The following is a 17,890-nucleotide window of genomic DNA, read 5'->3' as shown; positions in this document are numbered from 1 at the left end:
GGGGCGTCACCATAAGTACTACTACCCCCTCTGCAGGAGTTCAGTATCTTCTGACTCCAGCAGATGCGAGTAGTAGAATCTGGGTTGCTCCAGATTGCCTGAAACCATTTCTTACAGTGATTACTTGTCTTCTCTGTTTTTCTCTCACTGTTTCTGTTGGATCAAGTTTGCTTTATTTAAAAAAAAAAAAAAAAAAAAGTTAAAGAGGGTTCCATTTGGGACGGCGTGACTTCCCTCTGCGTTGTCTCTCACTCTCTTTCTCTCTCGGTGCTAGCTGTAACTTGTGAACCGGGGTAAGTGCATTCTTCTGTGTTTCTCTTTGCAGCTGATTTTGCTCGCGGCTGCTTCGGCTTCGCCGCGTTTTTCTCCCTCACCAGCAGCCATTTTGCCGGTTCCTCGTGGGCTGCGGAGGTGAGCGGGGAGATCTTCGTTGGCGGGTTGTGAGGCCAGGAGGGCCCCCCCGCGGCACCGTTCATCGGCGGGCAGTGCAGGCCGCTTGGGCCCCCCCGCGACACCGTTCTTCATCGGCGGGCAGTGCAGGCCGCTCGGGCCCCCCCGCGGAACCGTTCTTCATCGGCGGGCAGTGCAGGCCGCTCGGGCCCCCCCGCGGCACCGTTCTTCATCGGCGGGCAGTGCAGGCCGCTCGGGCCCCCCCGCGCCGGCGTTTTTCCTTCGCGGCCCCCCCCGAGGCATTTCGTTTATTTTGCCTGTCTCCTCCGTTGCCAGCAGTGCTCACGATGCCGCGGCCAGCACGTTGCTCGACCTGCGGTGAGCCGAGATCGCGGATTGCCCGTGAAGGGATCTGTGCCCGGTGCCTCCCCGGGGGGGAGGGCCCATCACAGTTCCTTAGCGAATTTTCGGTTTTGACAGGCATGCCCGGGCGGCGCGGGCCGGCCCCTCCCCCATTACTGGCGGGAACGGCGGCCATTTTACATGCCCAGCGCTCTGAGGGGACTCAGGCAGCGCTGGATGACAGGGACTCCCCCGAGGTTTCTCCACCGAATTGGCTGCCGGACAACAGCCTGACGGGCCAGGGTCCCACGGGGTCCCCCCCCTCCGGGGCTAGGCCGGGATTCTCCCCGGACTTTGTACTGTTAATGCCCACTGCGTATCTGCAGGGCCTCGTCGCTCCCGCAGCACCGTCTCCAGCCAAGGTCCCGCGGCTCTCGCCTCCCTCTCAGGCCCCCCCCGTCCCGGCGGGTGTGGGGGCCACCCTGCCTCCCGCCCGCACCTGGATTCCTGCGGGCTCCGAGGGAGCAGTGACAGGCCCGGCGTCTCCTGGGCCGGACCTGGGAGAAGGGGGCCAAGGGGATTCCACCACAGAGGGGGACGATCCGCACACGCTGCGTCTCTCCCAGGGAGAAGAGCTGGATGAACTTATTCCAAGTGGGTCTTGGATCCAGGAGCTGAATCTCGATCCGCCACCGGACCCGCCCGCTCCAGTAGCGCCCGCCGTCGTCACGTCGGCCAAGAAGGGAGATCCGGGGCTGGCAGCCCTCCGGCCGAGGGCTCGGGCGTTTCCCATCCATGATTCCTTCCTGCAGCTTCTTACTAGGGAGTGGGACGCCCCGGAAGCTTCCCTTAAGGTCAGTCGGGCCATGGAGAAGCTGTATCCGCTACCAGAGGATTTCCTGGATCTCATCAAGGTTCCGAAAGTGGACTCCGCGGTGTCGGCGGTCACGAAGAGGACGACCATACCAGTGACGGGTGGCGTGGCCTTACGGGATACGCAGGATCACAAGTTGGAAGTCTTCCTCAAGCGGGTCTTCAAGGTCCCCGCAGAGGGCGAGTCTTCTCTGGGTGCAACAACTTCTCACCTCTCAGGTTCTGCCGGCCGAGGAGGCCGCCCAAGCGGATAGGCTGGAAGCTGCGGTGGCTTACGGGGCTGACGCCTCCTATGACCTGCTTCTATGACCTGCTTCGGGTCCTGGCCCGATCCATGGTCTCGGTAGTGGCGGTGCGTCGCCTTCTATGGCTTCGCAACTGGGCGACGGACACTTCCTCCAAGTCGAGCCTGGGTTCCCTGCCATTCAGGGGTAAGTTCCTGTTCGGAGAGGATTTGGACCAGATCATCAAGTCACTGGGGGAAAGCGCAGTCCATCGCCTGCCAGAGGACAGGTACAGGTCCTCCAGGGCGTTTTCGTCCTCCCACACCAGATCCAGGGCGCAACGGCGCTATAGGAACTACAGACCGGCGGTCTCCAGGCCCTCTGCCCCCAGGTCGCAGCCCTGGTCCCGCTCCCTTCGCGGGTGTAGGCCTGGGCGTCCCGCCTCGGGAACGGGACAACCCTCTCCCACGTCCTTCCAATAATGTTCGGCTCGCCCACTCCACCGTCCCCCGGATTGGGGGACGGCTGGCATTCTTCTACAAGGAGTGGGCGCGGATCACCTCGGACCAGTGGGTCTTGGACACCATGGAATACGCCTACGCGTTGGAATTTGTCCGCGCTCCAAAGGGACGGTTCATCTTCTCCCCCTGCGGATCGGTCTCCAAGCGAAGGGAGGTACAGTTGACACTGGACAGGCTTCGGGAGATTGGCGCCACTGCGCCCGTGCCCTCCAGAGAGGTGGGCTTGGGCCATTATTCCATCTACTTCGTGGTACCCAAGGGCGGCTCCTACCGGCCCACCCTGGACTTGAGGGAAGTCAACAAATCCCTCCGGGTGGTTCGGTTTCGGATGGAAACGCTGCGCTCGGTGATTGCGGCGGTGCATCGAGGGGAGTTCCTAGCCTCCTTGGACCTGACGGAGGCCTACCTTCACATCCCCATCCACCGGGAGCATCATCGTCTTCTCCGGTTTAAGATCCTGGAACAACATTTCCAGTTTGTGGCGCTCCCGTTCGGGTTGGCGACGGCATCGCGCACTTTCACCAAGATCATGGTAGTCGGGGCGGCGGCTCTTCAGAAAGAGGGTATTTTAGTTCCTCCTTACCTGGACGGTTGGCTCATCCGAGCGAAGTTTTTCCTGGACGAGGCGCACGCCCTGCGAGAACACATACGGCGGTTCTCTGCATTACCAGTTCCCACCTCCTGGGATTACCTGCAGCTCCTGGGGGTGATGGGCTCCACCATCGACATGGTTCCTTGGGCGTTTGCGCACCTCCGGCCCCTACGAAGAGCACTTCTCTCCCGTTGGAAACCGCTGTCGCAGGACTACCAGATGCTCCTCCCCCTGCTGCAGTTTGCCAGGATCAGCCTGGGCTGGTGGCTGGATCCGAAGAATCTGGCTCGCGGCGTGTCCCTCGACCTGCCAGATTGGGTGGTGGTCACCACCGATGCCAGCCTCGTCGGCTGGGGAGCGGTCTGCGGCCGCGGCGCCACGCAGGGGACGTGGTCCGCGGAGGAGACAAAGTGGTCCATCAATCGCCTGGAGACCAGAGCGGTCAGACTAGCTCTGCGACACTTCTTGCCACTCCTTCGGATTCGGGAGGTTCGGATCTTATCGGACAACGAGGCCACGGTGGCCTATATCAATCGCCAAGGCGGCACTCGCAGCCCGCAAGTCGCGCTCGAGGCAGCGATGCTGATGCAGTGGGCGGAACGTCATCTGGTCCGCCTGGCGGCCTCGCACATCGCAGGCGTGGACAACGTCCAGGCGGATTTCCTCAGTCGCCAGCTCCTGGATCCCGGAGGATGGTCCCTCTCCGACGAGGCGATGCAACTTCTGGTCCAGCGGTGGGGAACTCCCCACACGGATCTGATGGCGTCCGCACAAACCACCAAGGCTCCCCGTTTCTTCAGTCGCAGAAGAGAGCGAGGAGCGGAGGGAGTGGATGCCCTAGTGCTCCCGTGGCCGACAAATCTCCTCCTATACGCGTTCCCGCCTTGGCCACTGGTGGGAAGACTACTCCGCAGAATAGAGGCTCATCAGGGGACTGTGATCTTCGTCGCCCCAGAGTGGCCAAGACGGCCCTGGGCTGCGGACCTTCTCCATCGGACCCATCCGACTGGGACATCTCCCCCGCCTCCTGCACCAGGACCCGGTATTTTTCGATCAGGCAGAACTCTTCTGTCTTGCGGCCTGGCTTTTGAGAGGCACCGTCTTCGGCGCCAGGGCTACCAGGAGGCGGTAGTGTCCACGCGGTTGCGTTCCCGACAGCCTTCGACGGCCGTGGCCTATGCTCGGGTCTGGAAGGTTTTCGAGCTGTGGTGTACTGACCAGAACACGAGACCTGCTTCGGCTTCTGTTCTCCAGATCCTTCAGTTTCTACAAGCGGGGGTGAACAAGGGGCTCGCCTGCAACTCGCTCCGGGTTCAGGTGGCCGCCCTTGGTTCGCTCCTGCGCGACGGGGGCTCTCTGCTGCAACACCCGGACATTGGAGTCTCAACCTTGTGCTCCGTGCCATGTCGGGGCCCCCGTTCGAGCCACTGCGGAATGTGACGATCAAGGACCTCACCCTCAAGACTGTGTTTCTGGTGGCCATCTGCTCCGCTCGACGCATCTCGGAGCTGCAGGCCCTGTCGTGTAGAGAGCCTTATCTCCGTTTCTCCGACTCTGGAGTTTCTCTTCGCACTGTTCCTTCCTTCCTTCCGAAGGTGCTGTCTACGTTTCACGTCAATCAGACGGTGGGACTGCCGTCCTTCTCCTCCTCTGAGCCGAGGGCTCTCCGACTCCTGGATGTCAAGCGCACACTGCTCCTCTACCTGGAGGCTACGAATGACCTCCGGACTTCTGACCATCTCTTCGTACTTTGGTCCGGCCCTAGGACAGGATCTCAGGCCTCGAAGACGACCATGGCTGAAGGCCGGCATTGCCGTTGCTACGTTGGGGTGGGGCGGACTCTCCCGCCCGGCATTTGTAGCGTACTCTACACGCTCTCAGGCGGCTCCCTGGGCGGAAGCTCGCTCGGTTTCCTCTCAAGAAATCTGTAGCGCAGCCACCTGGAAATCGTTACACACGTTCTCGAGGCACTATCGTCTGCACCTCGCCTCTTCTGTCTCTGGACACTTTGGCGAACAGGTTCTACGTGCAGGCCTCGCAGGACCCCACCCGAGTTAGGGAAGCTTGGGTACATCCCACTGTCTGGACTGATCCAGGTACGTACAGGGAAAAGAAAATTATTACTTACCTGCTAATTTTCGTTCCTGTAGTACCATGGATCAGTCCAGACGCCCACCGCGTTTGGGTTCTAATCCTGCTTGGCTGTTGTTCTAAGATACAGTCGTGTTTTCTGTCTTTCACGATTTCTCAGTTTTCACTGTTTGTCACAGTGCCCTGTTGGGTTGACACGCTGTATTCATCACCTCCTACCCGTTGGTGGGACGGTTGCAGTTCTTTACTTAGGTTAAGCGGCTTATTGTTGCCGTTTACTTTCAACTTGATCCAATACGGGGGTTTGTTTACTCGGGCTTTGATATACTCGATTCTGAACTCCTGCAGAGGGGGTAGTAGTACTTATGGTGACGCCCCCTCGAAGCTTTGGCTGACTCCATCTGCTGGATTGGGGACATAACCCACTGTCTGGACTGATCCATGGTACTACAGGAACGAAAATTAGCAGGTAAGTAATAATTTTCTTATACTTGAAAGGGCAACAGATGTACAGTGCTGTTGTTATGAGTGAAATGTCAGGTATAAGGTTTTATATCGAGATGTCACATCCATTTTTATGAGCGCCAGTTGTTTGTGTTTTTTTGGTGCTAATGTTGTATTACTGTTTTAATATGTTTTCTGTGTATATAGAGAGTATGAGTGTTTATCTGTGGCCCTCTTAGATATACCACAATAATGCAGGCAATGCATTTTTTTTTTTAAATGAATAAATAGACAAAACGCAGTCATATCACTGACAATTTAATGCCTACTGTGTTCGATTAGATCCCATGCAACTTTTTTTTTTTTTGCCCGATTCTGGAAATCATTTTTACATTTAACTCCAAATAAATAAATTTCCTTGACTTAGAAAGCGCGTCCAGTTCGTAACTTGATTTATCTGCCGCAGGGCTTTCCTGGCAGTAGCTGCAACTTACTTTGACCAGAGAGCCCAGGTGCTGAGGAAGGGCCCAGGACCTGATGGCTAACTCTGAGCCACACAGCTGTGCAATGCCTGCTGTGAACGCCAGCGAGTGTGCAGAATATCCCCCTCCTCTCTGCCGCTTCCTATATTTAGAGTTATCTGTAGTGCGGGATCTATCAGCAAGCATTTCTTTCTTACTAGTTTCCTCTCGTGATTTTTCCCTTTTTGTTTTAGGCTTCAGTATCTTTTTAATGCATTGTCACCTTTCTCTTTTCCAGTATTTATTTGGGAGCAGTTAGTAACTGCCATTATTTCACTTAGATTAGTGTTTAAGCCACAGATTTCCTGATTCCCTGCCACCTGAATCCTTGTACTAAACAATGGCGTGGGTGCCACCACAGCGTCCCTTATTAGTGTTTTAAAAGTTGTTGTTGTTGTTATTTTTTTACTTTTACATTCCTGATCACTGCTTATCCTTTGCATCTTTCTCCAATGTTACCTTTCTCCAGGCTACAGTATTTTTCCAGTACAGCTGGGCTTCCCAAGTCTGTCCCACAGCCATTCAGATCTTCAGGACACACACTGGGGTAGATTTTCAAAGGGTTGAGCATGTAAGATACACGCGCAACCCCCGGAAAACTACCCCTGCCTCTCCCTGCGCGCGCTGAGCCTATCTTGCATAGGCTCGGCGGCGCGCACAAGCCCTGGGACGCATGTAAGGATAAGTCCCGGGGCTTGAAAAACTGGGCGTTCCAGGGGCCGTGGGCGGGGCGCCGGCCAGGGGGCGTTCCAGAGACAGGACCGAGGCCTCTGGAACAGCCACCGGGCCGGGGGATGGAGAGCCGGCGCACGCTAATTACACCTGCCCGGAGGCAGGCGTAACTTCTTCAACAAAGGTCAGGGAGGGGTTTAGTTAGGTCTGGGGGGCGGTTAGATAGGGTAAGGGCGGGGAAGGTGCGCGGGGGCGAAGGGAATGGAGGAAGGCTGCTCAGCTCGGCGCGTGCAAGTTGCACAATTGTGCACCCCCTTGCGCGCGCCAACCCGCCCGCATGTTATAAAATCAGGCGTAGATTTGTTCGTGACGGGTTGGGCGAACAAATCTACGCCCACACGCATGTTATAAAATCTGGCCCACTATGAATATGCCTGAGATAAATCTGCGTGTGCCGGGGTTTTCAATGTGCTGTATGCAGATTTCTCTCAGGTATCTTCAGAGTGGATGCACTGAAAACCCAGCTAGCTGAGGGGTGCCCACGCCTGCAGTGCAGGGTACGGATTAATGCCTTGCAAGAGAGAATCTGCATTCTATGAAAGAAGAAGAATCAAATCAGTTGTAAGAATTCTGGCCTAATATATTTTTAGTTCCCAGGAGCAGCTGCTAAGAATAATTTGCTGTGTTTTCAGGCAGCTTCGCTATCAGTGGAAAGAGCAGACCAGCACCTGCTATGTACTTCAGAGCGGCACCTCCTTTATTTACGGCTATGAGTATCTGGGTTGCTCCCCTCGTCTGGTCGTTACGCCTCTCACAGACCGCTGCTGGTTAACACTGACAGGAGCACTGCACTTGCACCTGGGAGGTTCCCCTGTTGGACCAGCTGGCACAGGAAAAACCGAAACCGTCAAAGACCTGGCAAAGGTACATTTATTTATGGTGGTACACGGTTCTGGTATGTGAGAAACCAATTCCTTAGAGATTGTTAATACCTTTTATTGGGTTAGCATAAAGATACTTCAAAGAAAGTGAAGCGTATGAGCTTATGTGATCACATCAGCATCCTTGGGTAATACTTGCATTGGGCCAACAAATTGTATCACAGCCTACAAATAATGCATTTCTTTGACCAAAAGAAATGTACAAGGATGTCAATACTGAAAGCGGTTTGTCCGGCTAAGTCCTGGATTTAGCCGGACAAACCGCAGGATTTGAAATCCCGCCAATCTGACTGCCCCAGATTTGGCCAGTCAGCCAACTTTTTATCTGGCTAAAAAATAGTGGTGGTGGGGGTGGGGGATGGGGAAACTCTGGGGAGGGGCCAGCTGTTAGGTTACATTAGCTGGATAAATGCCGATTTTCAGCAGTGTCTGGCTGTCATAATCGCAGAACTGTAGGACAGCTTAGTTTACTTTGATTTTTTTTGATTGACCGCTTTTCCCACCTGTAAAAAGCTGAATTGATTCAGCAGTGCACTTGCGCTGCTGAATATCCCAGCTAAGTTAGCCGGATAAGTTTATTCAGCTAACTTCCCTAGCCGGCCAGGACCTAAATACAGACCTCAATGTGTTTTACCACTGGATTTTTCTCACTGCTCACGGGTATCCTAGGGGTTTGAAAAGGGGACAGTAGCTCACTAGTTGAGGAGCCTTCACTTAGTTATGGAAGATGCTCTTTACAATCAGGGACGGGACACCCAAGTTCAAGACCTGGGGGAAATGCCGGCAGAAAGCTATTGACCGACTTTGCTTAAATCCAGGAGAAAAGATGCGGGAACGTCGTCAGGACATCGTGGGGGGTCTATTTTCAAAACCTCCCGAGCATCCGGGTTGGCTTTTGAAGTGGCGTGACCTGTGTAGCAACTCAGGCTGGCACCTCCTGAAGAAGACGGGGAGGCCCGTGCAAGAGGCAGCACCGGCTGCGCTACGCCGCCGCCGCATCCATAAAGGGGAGGAACCAAGCATGGCGGGCGCGATGGAGAAGGGTGGCAGGAGGGCCGGACTAGACTAGAGAAGCTGCCGGAAAGGGGAGGAGGAGGCACTCAGTAGCTTGAGATCAGCCTGTTGGGAATAAGAAGAGAGAGAAAGAGAGAGACTGTGCAGCCGGCAGAGAAGAAGGAGAAGGGGGTGCTGCTGCTGCTGAGTGTGGTGGGAGAGCTCGAGGCTGCTGAGCACCGTGCGGTGGTGGTGGTTAGGAGGGGACGAGAGATTGCAGAGCACTGTGGGGGTGCTGGGGATTTGCTGCTGCTGCTGCTGAACACTGGATGGGGATTTTTCACCGAGGGTGCCAACCTCAGTTTTTTGCACACTGTGGCAGATAGCCTAGAGCAGGGCTTCTCAACCCAGTGCTCGGGACATACCTTACCCAATCAGGTTTTCAGGATATCCACAATGAATATGCATGAGATGGAGCTGCATACAATGGGGGCGCTGCATGCCAATATACCTCTTGCATATTCATTGTGGGTATCCTGAAAACCTGACTGGCTAGGGGTGTCCTGAGGACCGGATTGAGAAGCACTGGCCTAGAGCAGGGGTAGGCAAGTCCAGCCCTCAAGTGCAACATGCCAGTTGGGTTGTCAGGATGTCCACAGTGGAAATGCGTGGGATGCATTTGCAAGTTCTGTCTCCACTGCATGCAAATGCATCTCATGCATATTCAGTGTGGATATCCTGCAAACCCAACCGACTGGCATCACATGAGGACCAGATTTTTCAACCCTGCTGAGCATCACACTTAGCCAGCTAGATTTTAATTAGCTAAGTGTCTAGGCATGTTTTCTGCTAACTAGACTGTGACTGAAAATTTAACTAGCGCTAACTTAGAGCCTGATTTACTAAGGCTAGACCCCCTGAGAGACCTCAGAGAATCTACCAGTATCACCCCTCTTCCTACTCCAGCAGCCCAATGTACCCCCTGTGATCACCCCTTTTTCACTCATGCAGCTCGAACCACTTGTCAACCCTGGAGCTGACCCCCCCCCCCCCTCCTTCCACCCATGTGGCCCAGTCACTGCTCATTCCTGGAGTTGGCATCTTGCCTATCTCCCATCCTGGCATCCCTGGTCAGCCATTCAGTTCTAGAGCCGGTATCTCCCTCCTCTTCCTGTGGTCCAATCAGCAGTTCATCCCAAGAGCCGGCACCCCCTCCTCCCAACCTAGCCGGTCCAATCTGCTGTTCATCCCCTGAGCCAGAGCCCCTTGCTCTCCCCTGGAGTGGGCTGTGGTGTTGACCAGCTGATTGGGTGACCGGGGTTGGGAGGGAGGAGGCATCTCTAGATGGTGGAGGATGGGGGGGGGGGGCAGGGGATCGTCAGCTCTTGAGTTCAGGGATGGCCTTGCCTAAGAGAGCTGGGTGGCACTGGAAACCTAACACTCACCCTGATTGCTTCCTTTCCCTGACCTATCAGTGCCCCCTTGGACCTCCCAGAATTTGAGTGGTTAAATTTAGCCATTCGGTCTCGGTAAGTTTGTTTTCCCCCCCCCCCCCCCCCAAAGGTTTTGATCTAGCTACTTAACTCAGTAATTAAGCTGCTAGTTGACTTTCAAAATTGCACCCCCCTCCCTCTCCCCATAAACTTTAGAAAATTCAAAAGTGTTTTCTGACCGGTGAGCCCCTGCCGTCCTGGCCAGCAAAAGAAGCATTGCTTTTTTAGAAGCATCTTTGCCATGAGACATTTTCAGAAACGGGGAAGAATCGGAAACATGTGTTCTAATTTTTTTTCCCCTTTTCTTGGAGAGTGCAAAAGCTGAATCTGACAGAAGGTTTTCTACAGATGAATCTGACAGAATGGTGTCATGGTCGCTTCCGCTCATAAGAACGTCAGTTCTCCAGGCCAGAGTTCTTTCTGCCTGATGTCGGCCCGAGGGCTGTGGAGATGAATGAAAGGCACACGTTTGTAATGGAGGGGATGAATTAGTCTTCGTAGTCAGGTGTGTGGGCAGAATAGTAAATGCGAGTGACGACGTCTGTGGTGCTTCCTCCGCCTGCGTGCCCCCCAAATTCTTTGTTTGGGACAGTTCCAGATTTCTTCATTTTTCTGGTGAATATCTCTAAGTTAGCACTCAGAAGTTTTGTCAGTTGTTGTTCGGGAAGGGGTATTTCCGCCCCCCCCCCCCCCCCCCCCACTATTCAGCCTACTGTAGGCCAAATTAATTTTGGTTGATATTTGTCTCCTAAATGAATTTTGCCCCATTAATTGAAAAGCTGAGGCGGAATACTGCACAGTATTACGTAGGATATCATAGGCACATCGTGCTAGCTGGGACGCATTCGTTGACGGTCAGGTCATTCCTTCACTGGTGTGTAAGTCAAGGCCCCCTCGTTTCAAAAGGTCAGATGTGTTATATTGCTTAAAAAAAAAAAAAAAAAAGCCAGACTGAAGAAGCTAATAATGTCAGGTTAGGAAACGTTGCATCGATTAAAATGTTAAAATGAAGGGTGGGCCTAAAGCCTCTGGCGCTTGGGTTGGCCGGGGCTGAGGAGGCGGGCGCTCACAGCCTCTGGGGAGAGGAAGGCGTGGTAACTGTTGTGGGGCGGTGACATCTAGAGGTCGGATTTAGAGCCCCTGCCTGCAGGATTCCGGAAGGAGCCCGGGTGCGGGGCCCTCCAAAGACCCTCGCTGCTATGACGAGACGCAAAGTAAATTGAGAGGCAACGTTAAACGGGGGGGGGGGGGGAAACCATCCCACAGGTGGTTGCGATTGAAGGCTGGCAGCACCAGATCCCAGCCCTGGTTCTGCCTGATCTGCAGGCCCAAAGGAGCAGGAGGAAAGCAGAATGATTCCAGTTTAGTCGTGAGCAGCTGCACAACGTGTCCCCACCTCCCAAAAGCACCGAACGCATTAGGTAGGAAATGTTCCCAGAATCACTGCTTGATAAAATGCTCAAACTGATACGCTGTCAGACGAATGGAAACTACGGAATGGAAAAGAACTGACTACCATTGTACAATATTGAGCTTTTTACACGGTGAAGGTGAACGGCACATACGTTACAGAACTTTGGGTAGCGACTACGAAACAGTGGTAAAGGGAGGGGGGACGGGGCCTTAGATAACACTGGACGGGCTGTGGGAAGCTAGGCCTGGTTCTGGTTGACCACTGATTAATAATAATGCAGTCCGTTCTCCCCATTGCTCTTATTCTCCCCTTTTGTGTACAATCTTGGAGCATGCACTTCCTCTCCCTAACTCCATGGGGTTTATTTACCCACAAATTGTAACACAGGAAGGACCTGGCTTACACACTGCAGGCTAGGTAAGAATGTACAATTCTACTTCACCTACATCACTCACTGTTTGGGTCAAGGTTTTGTCCATTTCATCAATCCAGTCCATCGCCTAGGGACACAGTAATTCCTCACTTCTTCTTGACACATGCAGCATCTACTTGGACAATGCTTCAGCACAACATTAGATACGACTTTTAACACTTCAACTATTACTAAATGTAACATTTGGCAGGTTGTGGGAAGGCCCCGTGACCAGCCGCACTCGCCCAGGACGCCAGCGCACTTCTTCGCGGCTCCCTCATTGCCATCTGAGGGTCTCCACTGCCCTCCTTAGGCACTCACGTCCCAGCTCTCCTCTTTAAGGCCTGTGGCGGGAAACAGGACTCGGCACCTCCTGATGATGTCAGGCCTCCAGGCCATTTAAACCCCACTGGAACCCTGGATCTTTGCCTCAGCATCAGGTCCTCCTGCGTTGCAGTGAGTGCTGCTACTCATCTCTGTGCCTTTGCCTCATCTTGCCTCCTTGTTGTCCCACCTTGCCTTGCCTTGCCTGTCTGCCCTGCCTGTGTCTTGGTCCCCTTTGCTTTATCTCGTCTTGTCCGTCCATCTGTCTCTGCCTGATTCCTGGTTTTGACCTCTGCTATGGATACCGACTATTCATCTGGACTACCGCCTGCACTAACCCTAGCTTGCACCTCCGCTCACCTTCTCGCTGCCTGCCCCGACCTTGGCCTAGATCCAGATTCTGTTGCTCCCTGCCAGCCCTGACCTCCGTCCAAGACTTGACTTCAACAGACCGCTTCTTCATGGAACTTTCACCTAAGCCCTGCCGGCCTCTGGAACCCAAGGTCTCAATCTGCAGACAACGGGACAGGTATAGATGAAGCTCCAGCTCCAGTCCTAGTAAGAGTGAGTCCACCTGTCGGCATGGGCCTAGTAGGTTTGTCTACTAGGCTGTGTCAACCATGTCACAGCCCAAGGGCTTAAATCCGTGACACTAAATATCTAGAACACAGGCTTTAAGATCTCATAGTTCTTCACTGAGTCTGCAACAGCTCTGGCATTTGAGCGGTTGAGTTGTTGAGAACCCTGGGGAGGTTCCAGAATTCATTCTTAAACCCCTGGGAACCAATCAGGCTTCTCAGGGGCAAGGCCATTAAAACATCTCCAGGCTGCATGAAATAAATAGCAGCTTGAGCCTGTGTTTATTTATTTATGTATTCAAAAGGTTTTTAATACCACCTAATCAGTAAGTTCAAGGCAGTTTACAGTAAAATATACAGTAAAAATGAACAAAATAACACCAATAAATAAGTCGTAAAATACATCATAAAATGACTAAAACATGAAGAAATGAAAATCATATAATAAACTAAGAGCACTGAGGAGTGAAATGAATCAAAAGAACCAGCATTAGCTTAATGGGGAGGGCAGAATCAGTTTTGGCCTTCCACTGACCTTCCAACCCTCAACCTTCTGCTCCCCTGTGACCTGCTGGCAACCCATGCCAGAGAGAAGGTGGCCGAAATGGGTGAAAGGTGGTGCAAATGAAGTCATGGAGGAGGGACGGGGGAGGGGGGAAGGTGGTGGCTGTGTTAATGGTCCCCGCTTGGATGTGTGCTGTGCAAAGGCCTCTATTTGTAGCACTAAGTCCTTGCCGTCCTACTTTCCAGAGCCTGTTTGTTTTTCCTATTTTGCGGTTTTTTAAAAGTTCAAAATTGCATATGTTTGGTGGGAGTTACATTTAAGATTTTGTTTGAGCTTTCTACCATCTACTGTAGAGTAAAGCAGGAAAAGAAGCTGAGATGCTACAAGCAGACTATGTTTGGATTTCAGAAATGGTACAGAGTTGGGACTTTGATATGTAAGGCCCGTAGTTGGAGGGATTTGTAAATGAATGACATCATTCTCTCAGATGTAAGTCTCAACTGAGCAGTTTATACAGAATAGTACGCTTGCTTCCAGACTAACAGTGAAGGTTTGTCTCCAGTGTAGCATTTAATGCTTCAGGTAGATTATAGTGTCAGTCTTTTTTATGCTCAGTTGTGTTTTATTGCTGTTAAAGGCAATAAAAGGAAAACTAAAGGCAGAGTAGAACACAGGAATCACAATTCAGTGCTTGTTAAATGCCGGGCTCGCTGTATCCAAAGCCTGAATGCTTTTTTGCATAAATGAGGTTCTCTGAATTTTGTTTTGGAACTTCAGTTTGCGCTCCTTGTGGTGCTTCTGGGTGGTTTTGAGCCCCCAGGAAAGGCGGTGTCATCTTTTCTTTGCTTGTCTTTTAAAACTGCCACCTCGTTTGAATCTCGTGACTTGTGATCACACTTTTTTTTTTTGCAAGCAAATTTAGAAGAGTATCTCCCAGATTAGAGTCCATAAAAATGAAGCTGGAGAGGGGATGACTTTTGGCCACTGCTGAGGTGGAGGCACATCTTAAGTTTTGTAAGTCCCGTGCAGTAGACGGGAGTGATTGGTATTGTAAGGCTGCCGAATGCCTTTTGGGTCATCAGTAGGACTGAATGAGTATCTGTGGCGGTAGTTGTCTCATTAGAGAGGGTGAGTGTGGCCCATCCAGTGGCAGTTGTATCTGGAAATTGAGGTTTTCATGGCCTAAAGTATTATTTCTGGCTCCAGCCAGTGTTCGGAGCCTGCTTCTCCGTATCATGTTGTACTATTCTGTATGTTTTGCAGTTCTGCTTTCCAGAGGGAAAGCAAGGCTGTAGGTTGCAAACTTGGTTTAAATCTGTTCACCTTTCTCTTTTGGCTCATAGCTATGTAGAAAGCTTCAGGTCTCACTTGCCTTTCTGTGTGCTCTCAGCCACGAATAATTACGTAAAATTTATAAAAAAACAAAGAACCGTTACCCCGTTAGGCAACTATCTAAAGACTGACCCATTCAGAATTGGTTCCCAAATATTTTTCTGCTTTCTAATTTATAATCTGCTTTCTAAGTTAAAGGTTTTCATATATAGTTTTAAAAGGTTTCGGGTCAGTCCCCAGTCCGATTAGTATTTTCTTTTCTCATTCTAAACCATGAGTTTCATTTGCAACTGACGAGGGATTTTTTTTCCCCATTTTATAATTCCCCTAACCCAACGTGTGTAGTCTAAATATAGAAACGTGACAGCAGAAAAAGACCATATGGTCTATCTAATCTGCCCATCCACACCAGCTATTCAGCTCTGCAATCCCTACCAGTCCCTCAGAGATCCCATGGGTTTGTCCCGTGCTTTCTTGATTTCAGATATTGTCCTTGTCTCCATCACCTCCTCTGGGAGGCCATTCCATGCATCCACCACCCTCTCTGTAAAAGAAATATTTCCTTAGATCACTCCTGACTCCACCTCCTGAGTCTAGGCATTGAAAGGACAGTCCTTTGGCTGTAGGGGGCCATGCAACCCTGCAGTCGTGGGCTCTAAAGCAGCCACTAGGTGTCACCTTTGAGCAATGGCCATGACTTCCCCTCCTTGGAGGGCTGTGAGCGCTGCCTCTGCATTTATCCCCAGTTCTGGCTGACTCAGGCCAGCCTCCAGCAGTGTATATCGTCAGTTCGTTTCTGAGCCGAAACCGCTGTCAGAATTGTGAAAATGTGTGTACGATTTGAAAGTTACTCTAATTAGCTGTACTGAGTGTATGGATAGCATAATAAGGAACAGGTAGTTAATTAAGAAAACCAACTGTAAAAGAAATCTTAGGGTTTTATTTCAAGTGCCGTCAAATGATTGAATCTCCCCTTGAAGTTCCCCTTGAATAATTCCGGAGGCTTATGAAAGATGCACGAGGGTTTGTAGCTAAATTTGAAGCCTTGCCAGTTGGCTCTACTGCTCACAAGTTGTACAAATTCAACCCTTTTCTTTTGCTCCTCATAAAACTGATTAGCTAGCATATCTGTTAATAATTTAATAAATTTACCCAATTTAGTGAGCTTGCTGTTGAAGTCAAGCCTGCCTTCCCTCACAATAGCATTCTACATGACAGCTGGCCTCATTTTACCGCACAGGAAGGAAACTTGACTGTCAAAACATTTCATGCCAGGAAACGTAATGTACATTTTTAAAATAAGGAATTTGTACAGAAACCATAAGTGTTCATTATCCAGTGGTTTGCTGGCAGAATTTTGTGGCTAGAGGTCCGTTGTTTGGAGTTGAGGTTAAGGATGCCAGCTGACTGGATTTTCAGGCTAGGCCAATTCCATTACCTGCCTGGAATTATGGTACTGGTTTTATTCTGGAGATTAAAACCTGTGCAAGTAATGGAGGTTAAAACCAAGGCTGCATAGATTTGCCTTGAGTAAAAATGGAGCCAGATTATAACCCTACACAAAAATAGCCTTCTACTGATCATGAGGAGCTATTAAAACCGATCACGAGGAGCTATTAAAACCGATCACGAGGAGCTATTAAAACCGATCACGAGGAGCTATTAAAACTGATCACGAGGAGCTATTAAAACCGGGTTGATGTGATGCCTATCATGAAACTCGGTATAACAAAAACAATAAATAAATAAATAAAAAATTATCACAGGGCTGCCATTCTCACTTCTGGCTGTTAGAAGGAGCTCACTACAGAGTTAAATCTTCTATAAATCAATGAGTCGGGCTTCTGGATGAAAAACAGCCAAAAAAGGTGAATGCTAAAGATAACTTAGCAACTATGATACAGGCAATAGTCAAGAGCTGTTTGGATATTGGTGACATTTGGTGTATCACCTAAAGGTTAAAGAAATAAAGTCTATGGAGACACGTAAGCGAGCCTTTTCATGCCTGGCTCCCAGAATTTGCTGTCTAGGCAGCTCTGGTTTAACACTGATTATTTGTGTTTTTTAGGAAGCAGTGTATTTTAGGGTTGTTTTAAAGACATTTGATTTTACTGTAAACTGATTGTAATTCTAATTATGTCCTGCTGTAAGTCACCTAGGTCCTTTCTGGATAGAGCGTTGCACATATGCTGGAAATAGAATAAAATAAATAAAAACGCCCTCTTTAATAAGGACAATGACATCATGATTCTTATTAGAGAACATTAATTTGACTTACCCATTTCTCCTTGAGCTCCTAGGAACTTGTCAGGCCCCTGACATTCAAGGGTATTATATTTATAAGAGCAGTGCTGGATGCTGAGCGGACAGGAGGGAAGAGTAAGAGCTCCAGACTGCTCGCTGTGGGCTGAATTTGGGGTTCCTAGTGGGGGCAAGTGTGAAGGGTTGGAAGTCAGGAAAGACGAGTTCATTTTTAGTTGGAGGGAAGGAAGAAGGTGCATCGATCAGTAGGAAGGTGAAGGGAGAGTACGTCATCATTTGGACTTGACAGCAGGCAAGGAGGGCAGATTGGTTTGGGGGGAAGGGCATCTGCATGTGTTTGAATCTGAAGAGTAGAACAAGGAGAGAGGGAGGGATTTTTTAAATTTATTATTATTATTTTTTTTTCAATAGTTCTAAGCTTCTTAGTGCTGATTTTCAGCACTAACCAACTATCTTTACTAAATCTAGCCGGATATTCAATGGCACATTTAACTTGCTAAGTGCAGCTGAATATTCAGCTAGAGATAACTGAGTAAAGTTGCCTGGTTATCTCACCCATTTCACGAGTTTTTAAAGGTCTCCCTCTGTGTCAATGGATGCATTAAGAATGAATTATAAATTAACATAGTAAGCTAAGTAAATGACAGCAGAAAAAGGCCCAAATGGTCCCATCCTGGCTGCCCTGTGCTATTTAGGATTGTAATTATGTATGTTCTATACAACGACAGTGAAACATTTCACAAAACATGAGAAGAAATGTTTGCATGTGAGAAAAACTGAACAAACCCCATCAATCAAACAGTGGGAGAACAAGCTGGTGATCCATTGGGAAGAAACAGTACTACAAAGCCAACAACAAGGAGGAAAAAAACATTCATTATGATACAGCTAATATTTTATGGAGTTCCACTGTGAATGCAGTTGCAGTAAAATTTTGCCATCAAAGGACTGGGTCTGATATTTGTC

At 50.6% G+C, this 17,890-nt stretch overlaps 1 protein-coding gene across 2 annotated transcripts in view; it reads left to right on the top strand.

Annotated features, from left to right (window-relative positions):
- DNAH14 (dynein axonemal heavy chain 14) overlaps positions 1–17,890 on the top strand; it is a 461,040-nt gene that overhangs the window by 122,782 nt on the left and 320,368 nt on the right. For both annotated transcript variants that reach the window (XM_029593090.1, XM_029593089.1), the window contains exon 29: positions 7,363–7,594. In XM_029593090.1, coding sequence (XP_029448950.1) covers positions 7,363–7,594 — 232 coding nt within the window. The remainder of the gene's footprint in view (positions 1–7,362; positions 7,595–17,890) is intronic.

Source organism: Rhinatrema bivittatum, chromosome 3 (genome assembly GCF_901001135.1).
Source record: "Rhinatrema bivittatum chromosome 3, aRhiBiv1.1, whole genome shotgun sequence".
Taxonomy (NCBI): Eukaryota; Metazoa; Chordata; class Amphibia; order Gymnophiona; family Rhinatrematidae; genus Rhinatrema; species Rhinatrema bivittatum.
Note: the sequence above shows the minus strand (reverse complement) of the source record. Positions and strands in the feature narration are given on the sequence as shown.